Here is a 17,897-nt window from a genome sequence, read left to right as displayed (position 1 = left end):
CAAATGGTATTTCTAGTTCTAGATCCCTGAGGAATCGCCACACTGACTTCCACAATGGTTGAACTAGTTTACAGTCCCACCAACATTGTAAAAGTGTTCCTATTTCTCCACATCCTCTCCAGCACCTGTTGTTCCCTGATTTTTTAATGATGGCCATTCTAACTGGTGTGAGATGGTATCTCACTGCAGTTTATCCAACTTACAAGGGATGTAAAGGACCTCTTCAAGGAGAACTGCAAACCACTGCTCAATGAAATAAAAGAGGATACAAACAAATGGAAGAACATTCCATGCTCATGGGTAGGAAGAATCAATATCGTGAAAATGGCCATACTGCCCAAGGTAATTTATAGATTCAATGCCATCCCCATCAAGCTACCAATGACTTTCTTCACAGAATTGGAAAAAACTACTTCAAAGTTCATATGGAACCAAAAAAGAGCCCGCATCGCCAAGTCAATCCTAAGCCAAAAGAACAAAGCTGGAGGCATCACCCTACCTGACTTCAAACTATACTACAAGGCTACAGTAACCAAAACAGCATGGTACTGGTACCACAACAGAGACATAGATCAGTGCTGTAGTTTTAACTCTACCCTTCTCTCTTCCACCCCAGAAATCATTTTTAACAGCATTTTTGAAGTACAATTCATGTACAATAAACTGCACAGTGTACAATTTGATAACTTTAACAGATGTATGAGCCCAAAACCACCACAATCAAGACAGTGACCATATCCATCACCCCCAAAAGTTTCCTCGTCTCTTTGAAATTCTACCCCTCTTGACCCTGACCCCCACCCCTAAAGAACCACTGATGAGCCAGAAGCATTTTAAAATTCAAGTTAGTGTGACATTGCTTTACAGATAACTCTGAATATATTATAATATTAACAAGCTTTGGACTTACAGCAGAGCTCTCAATCCTCCAACACCAGTGGGTTATTACTCCTTAGGTAAAAACAGCCTTGTGGGTACTTTATTCTAACAAGAGAGGTAAATTCCTGAGTAACCTACTAAATACTGTTGATAAAACATTGCCAGTTGGCAACTTTATGGGTTGAGCTTCCCAGATAATGTCTTCTTAAAAAGCATAAAAATAGCTTGTAAGTATCTCACAGTGAAGTCACATATGATCATCAAGTTCTTAATCATAAATTTAATGCTGTACACTTTAGATCCAATTTTTGCCTTTTATTAAACAGGGCCTGCCATTGTCAAAACCATGTGCATAGATTCCAGCTTCACTACTTACAAAATGTGTGACTTTTGACAATTTATTAAACCTTTCTGGGCTTCAGTTTCCCAATTCATAAAGTCAGAACAGAAACATCTAACTTGCATTGCTGCTGAGATTAAATTAGCTAATGAAGGTGAAAATATCAAGTACAGCATTAGGTCCAAATTTGCTTATTAAATGTTAATTCTCTTCCCTTTTCCTCTTTTCAAACCAAAATCACAGTAAAGTTGAAGGAAGAGCATGGGTTTTGCAATTAAGAAGAGAATAACAGCCAAGCCTTCTCCTGTTCTAGCTTTGAGACAAAAATACTTAGCCTCCTTAGGGTTCTCTGGCTCCTTGTCTCTCAAGTGAGCACAATAAACACGTCTAAGAGCAATGACAGGTCAAAAGACACACGTCATCTGCATGTCAATGTTTCTAGCATATGAAAATTAAAGATATATCAGTGTTATATCAACTGTTGAATATTTAATATTTACTGTTGACCCTTGAACTAGTGGCACCTCCCTCCAGTAGAAAATCTGCATATAACTTGACTCTCCCAAAATTTAACTACTAATAGCCTGCTGTTGACTGGAAGCCTTATTGATAACACAGTCAATTAACATGTATTTTGTATGTTATATGTACTATACACTGTATTCTTACAATAAATTAAGCTAGAGAAAAGAAAATGTTAATAAGAAAGTTATAAAGAAGAGAAAATAGATTTACTATTCATTAAGTGGAAGTGGATAGTCATAAAGGTCTTCATCCTTATCATCACATTGAGTAGACTGAGGAAGAAGAGGAAGAGGAGAGGTCGGCCTTGTTGTCTCATGGGAGGAGGCAGAGGTGGAAGAAAATCCTTGTATAAGTGGACTCGTGCAATTCAAACCTCTGTTGTTCAAGAGTCAACTGTGTATTAACAATTAAAATTAAGGAGTAATTTTTTGTCAATTTGATCAATCTACCTCAGAAGATAATATAAAAATTAAATTGTTTTAAAAGTCTACTTTTTGGAAATTTGTCCTTGGCAATCTGAGGCACACCCAAAACCCCTGCCTAGTTCAAATGGCTTTGAAAATGATTTTATAAAGTGAGTATAAAATCAGGTATAAATTAGGGACTGCTTTGAGAGTGAAGGTAAGTATTAAAGAATAAAATAATATAATTCTTTAAGTGTTTTTAGTTTTGACTAGTTTTATTATATTGATAAACCTATAAAATTTACTTTTGCAAAAATATTTTAAAAAGTAAAATTATTTCTGTTATATATATATTTTTATATATACACATTACCAGAAAATAAAATAGTACACTAAACACAATAATATTTTATTATATTTTTTCATATTTAAATCATGTATTTAGTCATATCTGTCTCTTATGCCAAGTTGTTGGTGTTATTTTGAAGACTATGTTTTTGCTTTTCCTCTATGTAGTATCATTATTTTTATTTTTTTCATAAAATTGCCTGTAATTTTCCTTAAAGGTGCATTTCATAGTTAATAAATTTGAAATTGTTGACATCTTCAATAAACTATTCGCAACAGACCATAAAAATTTTAATTGAAAAAATATTATCTATGGTTGCTAAAATAACCTGTAGGCATACAGCAAATTTTGCTAAATAGAGGATATTTTAAATTCTACTTTTCCCCCAAATTTTGATATGCTACGAATATTCTGAATTATATATTTTTTATATTAGAAAGTGCAAACATTTCAGTCAAAATATTACCTCTTATTTTGCCTCATTCAGGGTAACTACCTTCAAAAACATTTTTGTAATATAAAAATTTATCATAATAGGTGTCTGCATGATTCTTTGTAATGTTCCAGATTTAGGGATTGCAAAATCAGTACGGAACATACATTTATCTAATTAAAAACAAATTCCACCAAAATATTTTCTAAGTTAAACTATCTCAAAGAAAAATTAAATAATTTTAACATTAAGTCTAGTAAATAGTTTGAGCTCTCATTGTTTAATATTTTTCCCTTCCTTATCTAGTAATATATTTCTTTTTTTCTTTTTCTTTTTCTTTGAGAAGGAGTCTCACTCTGTCGCCCAGGCTGGAGTGCAGTGGCGTGATCTTGGCTCACTGCAACCTCCACCTCCCAGGTTCAAATGATTCCCATGCCTCAGCCACAGACATGCACCACCATGCCCAGCTAATTTTTTATTTTTTTATTTTCTTTATTTTTTTGTATTTTTAGTAGAGACGGGTTTTCACCATGTTGACCAGGCTGGTCTCGAACTCCTGGCCACAAGTGATCCACCTGCCTCGGTATCTCAAAGTGCTGGGATTGCAGGTGTGGACCACCACGCCTGGCCTTCAGTGGTACATTTCAATGTGCTTCTATCTGCAAGTTTTGTTTTTAAAAAGTTGCTATTTGTTAAAATGTTTAAAAGCTGAAGTTTTTAGTGTTTTGTTTAATTACAAACCTTGGTTAAATATTTTCAAGTGATTTCAAACAAAATGAAAAGAAAACATAAACGGCTCATTTAGAAAAGACTAATAACTTTGTTGAACACTTAGATTGTTTACAAGTAATAATTCAAAGGCTCAGATATTTCAAAACTCTGACTGACAACAGGCATTAAAAAAAAGAAATCATGTAGTGTCATGCCAAATAGTTTTTCTGTATTTAATGTATCTAATCACTTAGTGTAATTACTGTACCTATAAAATATATGGTAAGTTTGACCAATCCAACTTCTATAGTGATAACACAGAAGTGAATTATGCATACACTACATCAAGTCCAAGAACATTTATGCTTCATGCATTTTATTAATTTAGAAAGCAGTCTTTGCCATGATACTGTGCTCTACCAAAATTTACATTTGCTTTGTCGCCATAAAATTAATACCTTTATCTTTAATGACCTTTTAAACGGAATTTACAACAACATTTACAGAGAAATATAACTCACCTACAGAACAAACTTTGAAAAGTTTTACTTCAATTAGATACAAAAGTTCAACCATTATTAAAGTTAACTGGTTTTCCATTGGAAACCCTGATGACATGAATACTTGCCAAGTGCTATTAATAATAACAACATATTAATCACTGGTGCTTCATTCTTTTCTACACACAGAAGAAAACTTAGAATCAAAATGAACAAAATTTTCAACAATAAAACAGAACAAACTACTGCTTCCCTCAAAAAAAGGATTAAATTGCAAAATCATTTATCTAAGTGAAAGAAGGCAGACAAAAGAATGCTACATACAGTAATTCCCCCTTACCTGAGAGGGATACGTTCCAAGACCACCTGGTGGATGCCTAAAACCGACGATAGTACCAAACCCAGTTGCCCTCAATTGGAACATGTTTCTGTTCATGTATTCTACCCACAAACGTAATGCCTTTTTCATCTTAACTAATCACTTATCATGCATTGTGGCTGTAACTTTTGCAGTTTGAAGTGTGACAGCAAGACTAGCACAATTTTCTTTCCTTCACAATTTCACAGATAGGTTTATTCATACTGTGGATCTTAGCAACCTCAGCATATTTTTTTCCTCTTCTCACTTTTTTACTTAAAGGAAGCACTTTCACTTTTTTACTTAAAGGAAGCACTTTCTGACTTCTTTTGGTGATGCCGAATCACCAGCATCACCACTCTTGCGCTTTAGGGCCATTATTAAGTAAAATAAGGTTTACTTGAATACAAGCACCGTGAAACTGCAACAGTTGATGAGATAACCAAGATGCCTACTATGTGACTAAAGGAGAGGTAGCATGTACAGCATGGATACTCTGAATAAAGAGATAGTTCATATCCTGGGTGGGATGGAGTGGGATAGCGTGAGGTATCATCACACTACTCAGAAGGATGTGCAATTTAAATCTTATGGATTGTTTATTTATGGGATTTTCCATTTGATATTTTTGGGATTCAGCTCACAGAACATAACTGAAATCATGGAAAGCAAAGCTGCTTGTTAAGGGGCCAGGTACTGTATATAATTTCATTAATATTACATATTAAACAAAGGAAATTTTAGGCATAAAAATAGATTAGTAGCTGCTATGTACTGGAAGTGGGAGGAGGGTACTGACCTTTGGGGCTGAGGATGCTGTTCTAAATCTTGACTGTGGTGGTGGTTACATGATTGCATATATTTTGCAAAATTCAATGAACTCTGCACTTAAAAGGAGTGATTTAATATATGTAAATTATATCACTACAAACCCTTACCAAAAAAATGAATAAATGAAATTCATTTGGAAGAGCAGTCCTTTGATCTAAATGAAAAGTCATGCTTCACAAAATATGTCCAAGATACCTTCTGCAGAATGAATCATAATTTTTAAGTACAGTCTTCTTAAATCGGTTACTAGTTTTTAAAATACATGCTGATGCTTATTCAGCAGATTTATGCATTCTGATTTTAATGTGGTGAGTTACTATAATGCAGTCAATGTGAGAACCCATGACAAATGTAAATGTCTGCATTTTCTCCCAGTTATCGATGCATCATCAATTTTTTTAGAAATGAGAATTTAATAATTCATTAAACTTATTTTTCATTTTTGTGAGGTCATTGATCCCAAAAAGGTTTATTGTAGGATTTTTTTAATACCAAAGATACTGATAAGCTCTAAACATATTGCATGTATACATGCCCTATAATTTCCCATATTTCCAACTGACTCCACTAACTTGTGGGCTGGTAACCTTAGGCTCTCACAGACTATGAGACATTACTAGTTGGTGTACAATGTGCATGTTGTTATAGGAAAGGAGATTATATATATAGATATAGATACAGACATAGATACAAATGTTTCGTATCTGAAAAGTGTTTCGATACAAAGGTTTTGTGTCTGAAAAATATGTGACATTGCTGGGCGTCCTTCAGATTTAAACACACATTGAAGTAAAAACTATATTCACTACACAAACGTTTGAGACACTATTAGACAAGGCCATAGCCAAAACTATAAGAACTAACTGGAGATCTGCCAACCAATCTTGGCCCTGTTTTCATGCAACAATGAATAACAATGCCTTATTACAATACGAAAAACCTGCACAAATGCTAAACCAGGTGGGACCACCTTATAATCGGCACAAATATGAGTGTGTAGTTTTCTTACCAAAGTCAAATAATATACACGTCCAAGAAAAGAATGTAAATTCCAATATGATAATATATGCACAACATATCATATATGTGTATATATATACACCATACTACATATACACCATATTATATTTGTGTGTATATATATTTTTACATATATATATCTCTTTATATATATTCAGTGTAAAAGTCCTATTAGTGGAGAGAAAATCCAGCAGCATAGCAAGTAACTTTTATTGAAGGGATGCAAAGATAGTTCACTATTATGAAACCTGTTGAATTCATTATATTAATTGATTCAATAACACAGAAAGAATAGCCTTGATAGGTAATAAAAAGACAATTGATAAAAAGGCTTAATGAAATAGGAATACATTACAAAGTCTTCTAATAAAGCACAAATATATAATAAAATATTTACCTCTCAAACGACAAGCCAGAAAACACTCATTAGAAAAACAATAAAATAATACCCCTTAAAGTTAAGAAGGAGAAGGGTTTTCTTTATGGTCACCACGTTTTAACATTGGTCTTAAAATGCCAAAGCAATTAAACAAAAGGGAAAAAGTAAGAGTTGCAAAAATTAGAAACAAAAGGCAAAATTTTTATTATTTAAGGCCAGTATTATTTCTTATCTGAAAACTTCAAGAATCCAACACCAGAATTATTACAAAGGATACGAGAAAGTCAGTAAACTGGCTGGTCAAAAAAATTAATAACATATAGAAGTTAATTTCCTTCAAATAAACAAACATGATTGAATTAGAAAAAGCAAAACAGTGAAAGAAAACTTTCTATTTTTCATAGCAATTGCAAAGATAAAATTACTAGGCATAAGATAAGTACAAAATGTTTTATTGAGAACTCCCTCAAAAGGTGTAAACAATAAAAATATCTAGTAAGTTTTTGAATATAAATTTTCAACATCACAAAAATATCATATTTCCTGTAGATTAGTCCATTAAAAATACCATCAGGATTTTTTTCAATTAGAAAATCTGATACTTAAAGTCATATAGACTTCTAAATAAGTACAATTAGTCAAATAAAATTCTGAGAACAAAATCACGGAATGAGAATTTTAAGAACATATCACAAATATTCTATAATTAAAATTGTAGTACTAAAATATACAGAAAAAGATCAGTTAATATAATAGGATAGAAAGTCAAGAAATAGAATTACATAGAGGAATATAAAATATGATAAACTAGACATTTCAAATTAACATAAAGAAGATGAATTGTTGAATAACATTGTTGGGAAATTTGTCCAATTCTTAAGTCTATAAACTCTTAGGATAGGAATTTGAAAATAAAATAATTTTGATCCCTATATTACACTCAGTAGATTAAATTACAGAACTTATTAATGGAGGAGAAAAAAATTGAATACATAAAATAAAACTATAGTAGAACATATGGGATATGTTTTAAAAATTATACACCTACTATGTACCCACAAAAATGAAAAATTAGAAATAATAATAATAGTAATTTCAAAATAGGGAATGCCTCTCTATGACACAAAATCTAGATATCATAACAGGGAAATTTATTAATTCATCGATATAAAAATCAAAAGACCAACCAAAACTGGGAAAATGTATACAATTCGTATTACTAATAAAGTGTTCCATTTTTAAAACTATATAAATGGCTCAAAGATGTCAAAAAAGGGAAAAACAACAATTCAATTAATGAGACAATGAATATAAACAAGTAATGCTCAAGAAAGCCTTTAAATATCTCTTAAACATATTAAAAAATTCTGAACTTCAATTATAGTAAACAAATATACATTAACAATCACAAGAAACCACTTTTCATCCATTAACTTGAAAACAATTCAAGTGATGACATAAAGAATGCTGAAATGCTATACAAATGTTAGCCATTATTAATATCTACCAAATAATTTTATAAATTTTGACTTGCTAGAACCAATAATACAATATATAATATGAGTACTGTACAGAGAAACAAGAGGCCTAAGTTTTTATTAATGATGTATCCTAAAACCTAAAACTACACATTTGTTGAGAGAGAAGGACAGGCTCATTTTCAGATGACTGAGATGTAGCCTGACCAAAACTGTACCAAATTAATACAACACAAAAGCTCCTTCTCATTGCCGCAGGCCCAATACCCTCATTCTTTTCCATAACTCATCGAATCACAGCAAAACATTTATCCAGATGTTAAGGTAAAAACCTTGCCCAATTTTACCTTCTACTTTATTCTCTCCATTGAAGGAATAGCCAGAACACCACAGGTAACAGCCATCTACTTCTTGTCAAACTGGATATTTGACATTTCAATAAAATCTGAACTTCTTATGCGGATCCTTTTTTCCAGAAAGTCAAATAAAACATGGCAAGACTGGTAAGTGCTCTGGTCTCTGTTCCCTCTAGTTCAATAACTGGAATAAGAGATTCATTTGGACTGACAAATACAATAAAGATGTCTGTCCAAAATACTTAACAGAACAAAAGAAAACCTTTTTTTTTTTTTTTAAAGGCTTTATAGACTTGAGAGTTGGAGGGCTCACTACCCTTACTTCTTCCTGTAAGTTCACTGTGGAGAAAAGGTAAACTATTTCTGTTAAAAGATGTCAACAGTACCTGACACTGGAAAATATATTCCTCCCAATAAAAGCAGACTCAAAATACATGGAAGAATTTCCTCTATATGACCCTAACGAGGTAAATATCCAAAATGATGTCACTATAATAGCTATGAGAACTAGAATATCTTCACAGAGAGATTAACCTCACAACAAAAAGAAACCACTAGAGAGTACTACAGTCAGCAAATTCTAAGCAGAAAAATCTCAAAGAAAATGGATTTCCTTTTTTAAAAAAAATGGACACTAGATTTTCTTTGATGAGCAAAACTGCTTTCCACGGTGAATGTATTTAGTAGTTCCGGTTATGAATCTTAAATACCAATTTTAAAACATCACTTAAATGACAAGTATTTAAAGCATAATATATCCAAAGGGGAGCAAACAGCATATAAACTAGAAATGGCTAAAATCTTTAAAGAAATATCTTATTTGCAAGAGCTAGAAACTAGAAACAATACCACAAACCACCCTAGTCTGTTTACACTTGCTATACAAGCACATTTTAGAGGCAGTATGATATAGTAGAAAAATCACAGGCTAATACAATATAGTAGAATTCTGGGCTTGAATTTTGTCATCTTTGACTCAAAAAGTGGGTGCTGCCTTCCACCTTGCTGGGTTATTGGGTTGTGGTAGGAACAGAAAAAGCACGAGCAAAGTACACAGCATGCATGTAGACATGCCCAAGATGATAGACACTATTATCACTAGAGTTTGTAAAAGAAATTTGTGCTTGAACCATGTGAAAATAAGAGGCTGGAAGGCAGTCCAGTATTCTCTCTCAAAACTAAAGGTAATCATGCAATAGTGAATAAAAGGAACACCAGGTACCACTAAAGGGAGATAAATATAATTAATATACAGCCCTGGCCTTCAAAGAAGTTGAAATTCTTTTACTCAAAGAAATATTTACTGAGCAAAGACCATTTCAACTATAAGTCTAAGCAATGGGAGTAATGACATAGTTAAGGCTTCAAGGAGTTCATGGTTGAGTGTTAAAATATGAAAGCATATAATTATAACACATATAAAAGCTGATTAGAGGAATGGGCAAGGCCATGTGGAAGTATAGAGGAAATGTCATGTAACTTTACTCGGAGCCTCAGAGAAGGAGTTTGATAGAATGTAATCTTTAGGATGGATCTCGAACAAAAAGCATCTTGCTCTTCAAGTGAAAAGCAGAGTCCCAAAACCATGAAAGAGCAGGGAATTTAGAATGAGTATGTGTGTAGCCTGGGAGACACTGGTTGGAAAAGATTCTGCAGAATCATCTTGGGGTCAGATGATGCTAAGGACATTGGACATTATCCAAAAGGCAGCAGGGAGCCAATGCATGGCTCTAAGCAGGAGCGTTACATGATTAAGTGGTAATATTGTTTTTAATGGAAATCACTCTGGGAACAATGGAAACTGAACAAGTGGGAGTAGAAGGGACTGATGGTCACAGGGGTCTAGTTAGAGAAAGGCTGCAATTGTGGAGATAAGAAAAAGATGATCAAAATTAAAACAGAAGCAATAAAGAGGGAAATGAGGCGCCAAATTAGGGCATTTCTGCAGGAAAATATTAAAAATTTGATAATTAATTAGATGTGTAGACAGTCAAGGCCAACTCAGATTTGCAGCTTGAAGAACTGGATGGGTGGTGATGCCAATAATGAGGCTGGAAATGTAAGAAAACAAATAGGTTTCAAAGGCTAGAAAAGATTATTAGTTCATTTGGGGACACGTGGCATTTGAAGGGTTTATGTGACAAAGATGGTTGTATTAACAACTATAAAGGAAAGCAAAATATATCTTCCAGGGAATTTATAATCCAATAACTATATTTGCCTGTTTAAATTACTGAGAAAGCTCTTCAATTGCTCCAGTTGCTAAATATGAACTAGGTCATAGGTGAAGATGAAGTCTCATCTTTGATGTTTGTATTTTGGATTTTAAACACAGCATTTAGACGAGATCAGCAAACATACACTGCCAGGGTGAAGCATACTATCTTTGCAGCAGTTCCAACTCTTTACCTTTTACTGTTGGGATTTCTCCAATCAAGTTCACTGGCACTGAATTCCAGCAAACCCTCAATTCTTTTTCTTGACCAAGGACATAACTCTAGAATAACACAGGGGTAAACCGCCCTGGAGGAGAAGAGTAGTCAGCTATGTGGTGAGAAATAAATCTATCATTTCCTTAAGAGAAAGTTAACTCCCTGGGAGAAAGAAACATTCCTAAGAAAATGAATACATCAACTTCACTGCATTCTATGGAACCTTTATTTTAAAAAGTATTATTAGAAGAGATAGTGAAAAGAAACATCCCAAGTCTAAAGTTGGCATCTGCTGTAGTGTGCTTTAGACTGTGGAACATGGGAAGGTTGAGCATTTGGGGAGTTTTTTAACTAGACATAGATGGCACCATAGTTTTTTACCAAAATATGGATCTATCACTTCCAATGGCTTATTATGACTAAAAGCTGTGGGTTTAAAGATCTTTTATGGCTGGTCTAACCTACTTTCCATTGCCCTCTTACTTCTACATTGACCCCTTAACACCCTTTAAAATGCCTCTTATTCTCACTAAAGGCTCTTTCCAGCCTCAATGACGAGTACTGTACAAACTGACAAATTAAATAGAATATTGTTTTTGCACCTATCATATATGATACAATCATTCCCACCCAAAGTTATTTGTTATATGAAGTCCTCTCAGATCATTCCTGCACAGAAACTATTCCTCCCTCACCCAAATATGCATAGCCCTTTGTCTGCACCTTCCAAATTACACTTATCTTTTTCTAATCTATATTATAGTAATTTGTGCATGTTACATTGCCCCATTTGAGAAAAAGATAATCCTGATTTATTCCAAATATCCTAGCATAATGGCTTTGTGTATAGTCGGTATTCATTGAATATTATTAGAAAAATGATTGGGCCAGGGGCAGTGGCTCACGCCTGTAATCCCAGCACTTTGGGAGGGTGAGGTGGGTGGATCACGAGGTCAGGAGTTCAAGACCAGCCTGGCCAAGATGGTGAAACCCCGTCTCTACTAAAAACGCAAAAAAATTAGCCAGGTGTGGTGGTGGGCATCTGTAATCCCAGCCACTCGGGAGGCTGAGGCAGAGAGTAGCTTGAACCCGGGAGGCGGAGGTTTCAGTGAGCAAAGATCGCACCACTGCACTCCAGCCTGTGCGACAGAGTGAGACTCCTCTCAAAAAAAAAAAAAAAAAAGAAAGAAAGAAAAAGAAAAGAAAAGAAAAAGAAAAAGAAAAACGATTGAGTGAATGAATAAAGTACACATTTCTTTAGAGAGACTGTGCCTCTTCCAGAAGTATGTTGAGTCTAGGATATCTCAGAAACTAGTAACTCAGGATCCTCAATATGCTTCTGTAAAGACTTTTTGTCCTTTGCCAGTCTCACTGGCCAGAAGAGGTCTCATGCCATGGCCTTTGAACTGAAAGTAATGAAAAATGTTAGAGCCTAGAAAGACTATATCGTGGACATAATTTCAATTTTCAGCATATTGCATATCCATTTTCTCTATATAATAATGTCAAAATTATCTGATGTTAGCTTTTAAGACTGTGCAATACAACTTTTCTTATTATTTATATATATCACTAATCAAAAGAAAATCATTTCTGGTAAAGACATAAATCCAATTCCTGTCATTCTAACACTTTCTTCATTGCAGTGAAGTTATCAGAACCCCTGTGATAAGTCCTTTAGAGGGCACAGAATTCATCTACAAAGTCAAGAGTATGATAATGGGTACATTATCCTTCTCCCTATGCTTCTAACATTAAGAGATCTATGTACCTTGATGAAAGCAAAAAGTTAAAAAGAAAAAAACCACTGAGAATTTCCTCTGTAGAGGAAGTATTTCAATTTTAACAAATTTCTTTTCTTTTTTATTTTGCTTTTTCTTTTTTTTTTTTTTTTTTTTTTTTAAGACAGAGTCTCACTCTGTCACCCAGGCTGGAGTGCAGGGACATGATCTCAGCTCACTGCAGCCTCTGCCTCCTGAGCTCAAGGGATTCTCCTGCCTCAGCCTCCCAAGTAGCTGGGATTACAGGTGCATGCCACCGCACCCGGCTAATTTTTGTATTTTTAGTAGAAACAGGGTTTCACCATGTCAGCCAGGCTGGTCTCGAACTGCTGGCCTCAAGTGATCTGCCCGCCTCAGCCTCCCAAAGTGCTGGGATTACAGGCGTGAGCCACTGCGCCTGGCATCAATTTTAACAAATTTCTTTGGACCATTTCAAACAGGCTATATAGAAGGGCATAAAATATATGCAAATATTAATGAGTTTCTAAACAACCATTATTTCGAATACTTTGATTGGAATCTTCTTGATGGAGTCCACTGGGCTACAAACTTCCTTTAAAACTTAAATTTTTGTCTTAGTAACCCAAAAGGGAAGAAGTAGTCTGGCCAAATTTTCATATGCCTAGAAAATGTAAGCTAATCCACCATTATGTTTGAAAATGGATACTTCCCTCTGAAAGCTTTGTATCTTTTTTAAAAAGCTGTTTTTCTCAAATGATATCCTGTGACAAACAATTGTACTAAAAACACTATTTTTTCAAATATAAACACATTGGCATATATTTTTTCAAATATATGCCAATGTGTTCCCTTATTGTACTTTCCCTTTGTCCAAATTAATATTTACTTAAAGCAAAAGTCTAAACAGAAAAGATTTTCTTAAATTACAGTAAATATGTTTAAAAAAAAAAACTATGGAGAAGTGAACTAGTTGCAGGCCATAACGTTAGGAGTGTGTGTGTGGTGTATGTGTGTATGTGTATGTCTTAGAGTGGTACAAGTGAGTGGTTTTTGCTATGTGTAATAATTCAAAGAAATTCATTGGAATTACTTTTCCTTTTTCCCCCTAAGTGGGGTATACGTATTTAAGATTTCTAAGGTTCTTAGTTTTTCTAAGTCTTATTACACTTCAGTTAAACACAAACCATAGAACATATTTCAAGAGTAAATACGTTTAGTGGTAATTTTATATAATATTTTTATTTTTCAATAATGGTTGCAAATTATATTGCATATCAGAAAAAAATAGCTTCAATTAATAATCCACAAGTGTCTTTCAATCGTGACAGAGCTCACTTTTTAAATATTAAAAAGAATAAATATTATAATATGTAAAATAATAAAGTGTCACTAAGTTATAAAATGTATTATTAACTTCTGTTATGTTGCCCTGTGATAATATCTCAACTGATAAATAGTAGGATTATGTTATAGAGTTTTATGTTGTCATATATTTATTTTTCCTGGGAGGATTTTCAGATGATGTTTTACATTGTTTCATTATTTTCCAATAAAATAAATTAATAAGGCTAATAATAATACTGCATGTTGGGTACGTTAGCAAGGCAGTTTGCCAGGGTTGTTGTTTGCTCTCTAATTTTTTTTTCATAAAAATTGTCCAAAATAAAATAAGAAACTAGCATTACTGTAAAATATACTTCACAAATAAGGTAAAAATTATACCAACTCAGCATATTACATATTGAGTATAATTAACATTATTCACTTTCCAGCAAAGTTTTTGAGCAGGTGGCAATTTTTTAAATTTAAAATTTGTAAATAGTTTTCTCTTGCAAAAGAAAATAAATGACAGCTATAAAAATCAAGAGAAGTAAGGATTATCATAGGAAAATAGTTTCAGAGATAGTGATTATAAAACTGTATCAACAAGAAACAATGGCATAAGAAGATAAAGTAAATAGCTAGCTGGAAAAATGGTATACCCATGATTCTAGATATACCAAAATTTGTGGCTAAAATTTTGTTTGAGGTATTTTAAGTTTCAGATTATTCAAGTCATCCTGCAATTCAAAACGAAAAAAAAAAGAAAGGAAAAGAAAATGAGAAAAGAAAACCCTCTTTCATTGAGTGGGGTTTCTTGGGAGGACAGGTATTCACTAAATGTTGTAAACAAAATCTTGCCAAAGTCAACCTTTGTGTTACTTATCACCTTCAAATTTGCTTCTCTGATTGTCAGATTTCATGCAAACTGGTTCCCTCCAGGAATCCCCCAGACGCTGTGGAGCACAGACCAAGCACGGTCTCCAAAAGACTTTTTGATTTCTTACTATACTAAATACAGGTATGTCAAGATGGTCTTCTTTAAAAATAAGGATTTAAAGTATCTAACCTATCTTATGAACATTAACGTGTAGCCAACATAGAAAAAGAACTATTCACAAGTACATCCATCTCTCCCTACATGCCCTCCTGCTTATCATGCATATTACTATAGTCAGGGTCAGAGGCCAAGATATTTCCACGCTGATGATTTAAAGCCCCTCTCATTAGCAATTGATAGCTGAATGTATCACTGTAGTAATTCCCAAGGCTGTGCTGGGATGATTCACTACACATTACACTTCATTCAACTTTAAATGGCAATGAGATAAACAATTACCATTTGCCAATTACCTCATTTTCAATAGACAAATTCAGGATCAATGTTTACAGCCTTTTAGTTTTGGATGTTCAACTTCAAAAAAAAAACATCCACATGAAACTGATCAGTACCTCAGGTAATGAAGAGTAAAATAGTAGTACCCGCCATCACGCATGGTAAAACACAGCAGTGGTGATTTTGTGTGGAGCTTCAGTGGTGTGGTAGTGGCAATGGCAGGGACTTGAAGTTTTCCTATAATATTTATCATTATTATCTAAAAAAGACATACATAATAACATTACACCTCATACATAACATCTAACACATTTAGAATATAAAAGGGAAAAGAACGGCTAGATGTAAAGATAAAAACACTTATGAAGTGACCAAATATCCACACCAACTACCATGATTAGGCTAGATGTCAAAAATAAAAACTGAACAAAATTAAAGTAAGTGATTCATTTCTCTCTCATGTAAACTTTTCCAACTATCCCTGAAGCATAAGTCCAAGGCTTGCTTCCCACCCAAAGATAAGACTGTGTATTTAGACTACTGGAGTGGAAATGAAATTAGCATTGCTCTCCCATATCAGCTCCAAGAAATATACAGAGTAAAAGCAATGACACTTGAACCACTAAGGGCTTTAGGATAAATGAGTTTCTCTGAGTCTCAAATAACAGAAAAATGGAAGACAGTGCACAGAAGCAGGATAAGCTAGAAAGAAGATGAAGATATTCGTAGTGAAACCAACTGAGAGTATTTGTTAGGGGTGGTAGTACAGACTCCTAATTACAGGGTTAAAGCCAGCTAGGAAGATCCACAGGATCAAGTAGAGAGCTTGAGAAGCCTGAGAAGGAGTGGGGACCTGACCGTGGTCCTGAAAGAGAACAACTTGCAGATGATAACGAACCGTCTGCTAGCAACCACACAACATCCTATTTTTTTCCTACTGTAGCTTAAATGAGCTAAATGTCCAACAATATTCTTACTCAAAAAAACTAAAAACTTTCTCTTATCATCAAATCAGTCTTTCTTCATGTCCTTCTTCCTGAACAGCCTCTGCTTGACTGTTAGGCTCATTTCAGGATTAAAAGATAGGCTATTCTAGCTCAAAAGCAGGAATCAAGGTTCTGACAAACTCACAACGCTTAAAATTCTACAGAAAGCTTACACTTGGCAATCCTGCATTTCTTAAACTCAGAAAATCATACCTATCCGAAAGATATCACGGAATGAAGCTCCAAGAAAGAACACTCCAAGCTCTCCATTTAATCTAGGGAGCCTTGAAACTCTAGAAAGATTAGGTACACCGATATTCCCCTTTTCACCTCAGAAAATTACAATCAATTCCCTAAAGATAAAACAAAATGCAGGTCCCACAGTGAATATGGGCGTCGGTCTTTCCTCAGGCTGCGTTTCAGTCCTTAACAAACGCAAGAACTCAAGAGAGCCAACTATTACACCAATACAAAGTGTTAATACTACACCAAACCATGAGGGGACAAATGTCTCCGCACAAAAGATACCTTGGCAAGAACAGAAGAAAATTCACTCCGCTGGTACAAAAGGGAAGGTGGGAGCAAAAGTAATGTGTACGAGAAAAATCAGTCTCAGAAAATGCCATACCACTCGTCCAAGTGTAAGACTTACGTGTTCCGTCAAAACGGGTGGCGATGGTGTCCAGGAAGGTGTTTTGCGGCGCCAGTAATCCTTTCATAACCGGCATTTTTCCAGCGTGGTGTGAAATTCTCCATCAAAGTTTGTCCGGAAGGATGGTTCGAAAGGAAAGTGCCAAGAAGGGAGAAGGGAAACCTGATGACGGCAGGGAAGGGGGACCCGGCCTGACGGCGGGGCCGAACAGGGGAAGTGGAAGGATGGAGGGAGAAAGGGAGAGAGTTCCAGCCGCCCTGGCTGTGGCGGGAGGAGCCCCGAGAGCGCTCTCCGAGCCCGCCCCGCACCTCCAGGCTCAGCCCGGCGCAGGCTCCCTCTCCCGCCCCCTCCACCCCCGCCAGCTGCTGAAACCCCCCCCACCGTCCCTCCGCGGGCAACAGTGCCCGCCAGGCGCCGCCGCGCGGTGCCTCGCCCCCTACGTCGCCCGCCCGGAAAGTGCCCGCAGTGGCCCGGGGCGCCGCGCCCAGACCGACGTCTCTGGGGTCTGGGAGGGCGGCGCTGAGAGCTGGGAGAGGCGCTGAGCCTCCCGGTCTCCAAGGGGCGCCGGGAAAGGAGAGCGAGCGCAACTCCCACCCCCCGGGAGCCAGTGAACAAAGACCCCTTTGTTCCCTCTCCGTCCCACTCCCGGGGAGACTGGAGTCCCGTGGGTGTGGTATTGGAGAAAGGGAGGAGACAGGTCGGGGCAGGTATCCGGCCAAAGCCTAGAACTTAGGAGGGGGAGGCCCCCCAGTGGTGTCCAAGGGAGCAGAGGCAGCCAGGAGCCCCACGGGGAGGCGGCCCCCTTCCGGAGCACCTGCCATTGCGAGCCCACGCGACAGGGGCAGGGCAGCCCGAGTTAGTTGTGA

At 35.6% G+C, this 17,897-nt stretch overlaps 1 protein-coding gene across 1 annotated transcript in view; it reads right to left on the bottom strand.

Moving 5' to 3' along the window:
- Window positions 1-17,317, bottom strand: part of KCNH8 (potassium voltage-gated channel subfamily H member 8) — a 373,783-nt gene extending 356,466 nt beyond the window's left edge. Inside the window, exon 1 of the mRNA XM_032143681.2 lies at window positions 17,032-17,317. Coding sequence (XP_031999572.1) covers window positions 17,032-17,107 — 76 coding nt within the window. The 5' untranslated portion in view covers window positions 17,108-17,317. The remainder of the gene's footprint in view (window positions 1-17,031) is intronic.
- Between the last annotated feature and the right edge of the window lie 580 nt (window positions 17,318-17,897).

The sequence above is a fragment of the Hylobates moloch genome, unplaced genomic scaffold (assembly GCF_009828535.3).
Source record: "Hylobates moloch isolate HMO894 unplaced genomic scaffold, HMol_V3 SCAFFOLD_22, whole genome shotgun sequence".
NCBI classification, from domain to species: Eukaryota; Metazoa; Chordata; class Mammalia; order Primates; family Hylobatidae; genus Hylobates; species Hylobates moloch.
Note: the sequence above shows the minus strand (reverse complement) of the source record. Positions and strands in the feature narration are given on the sequence as shown.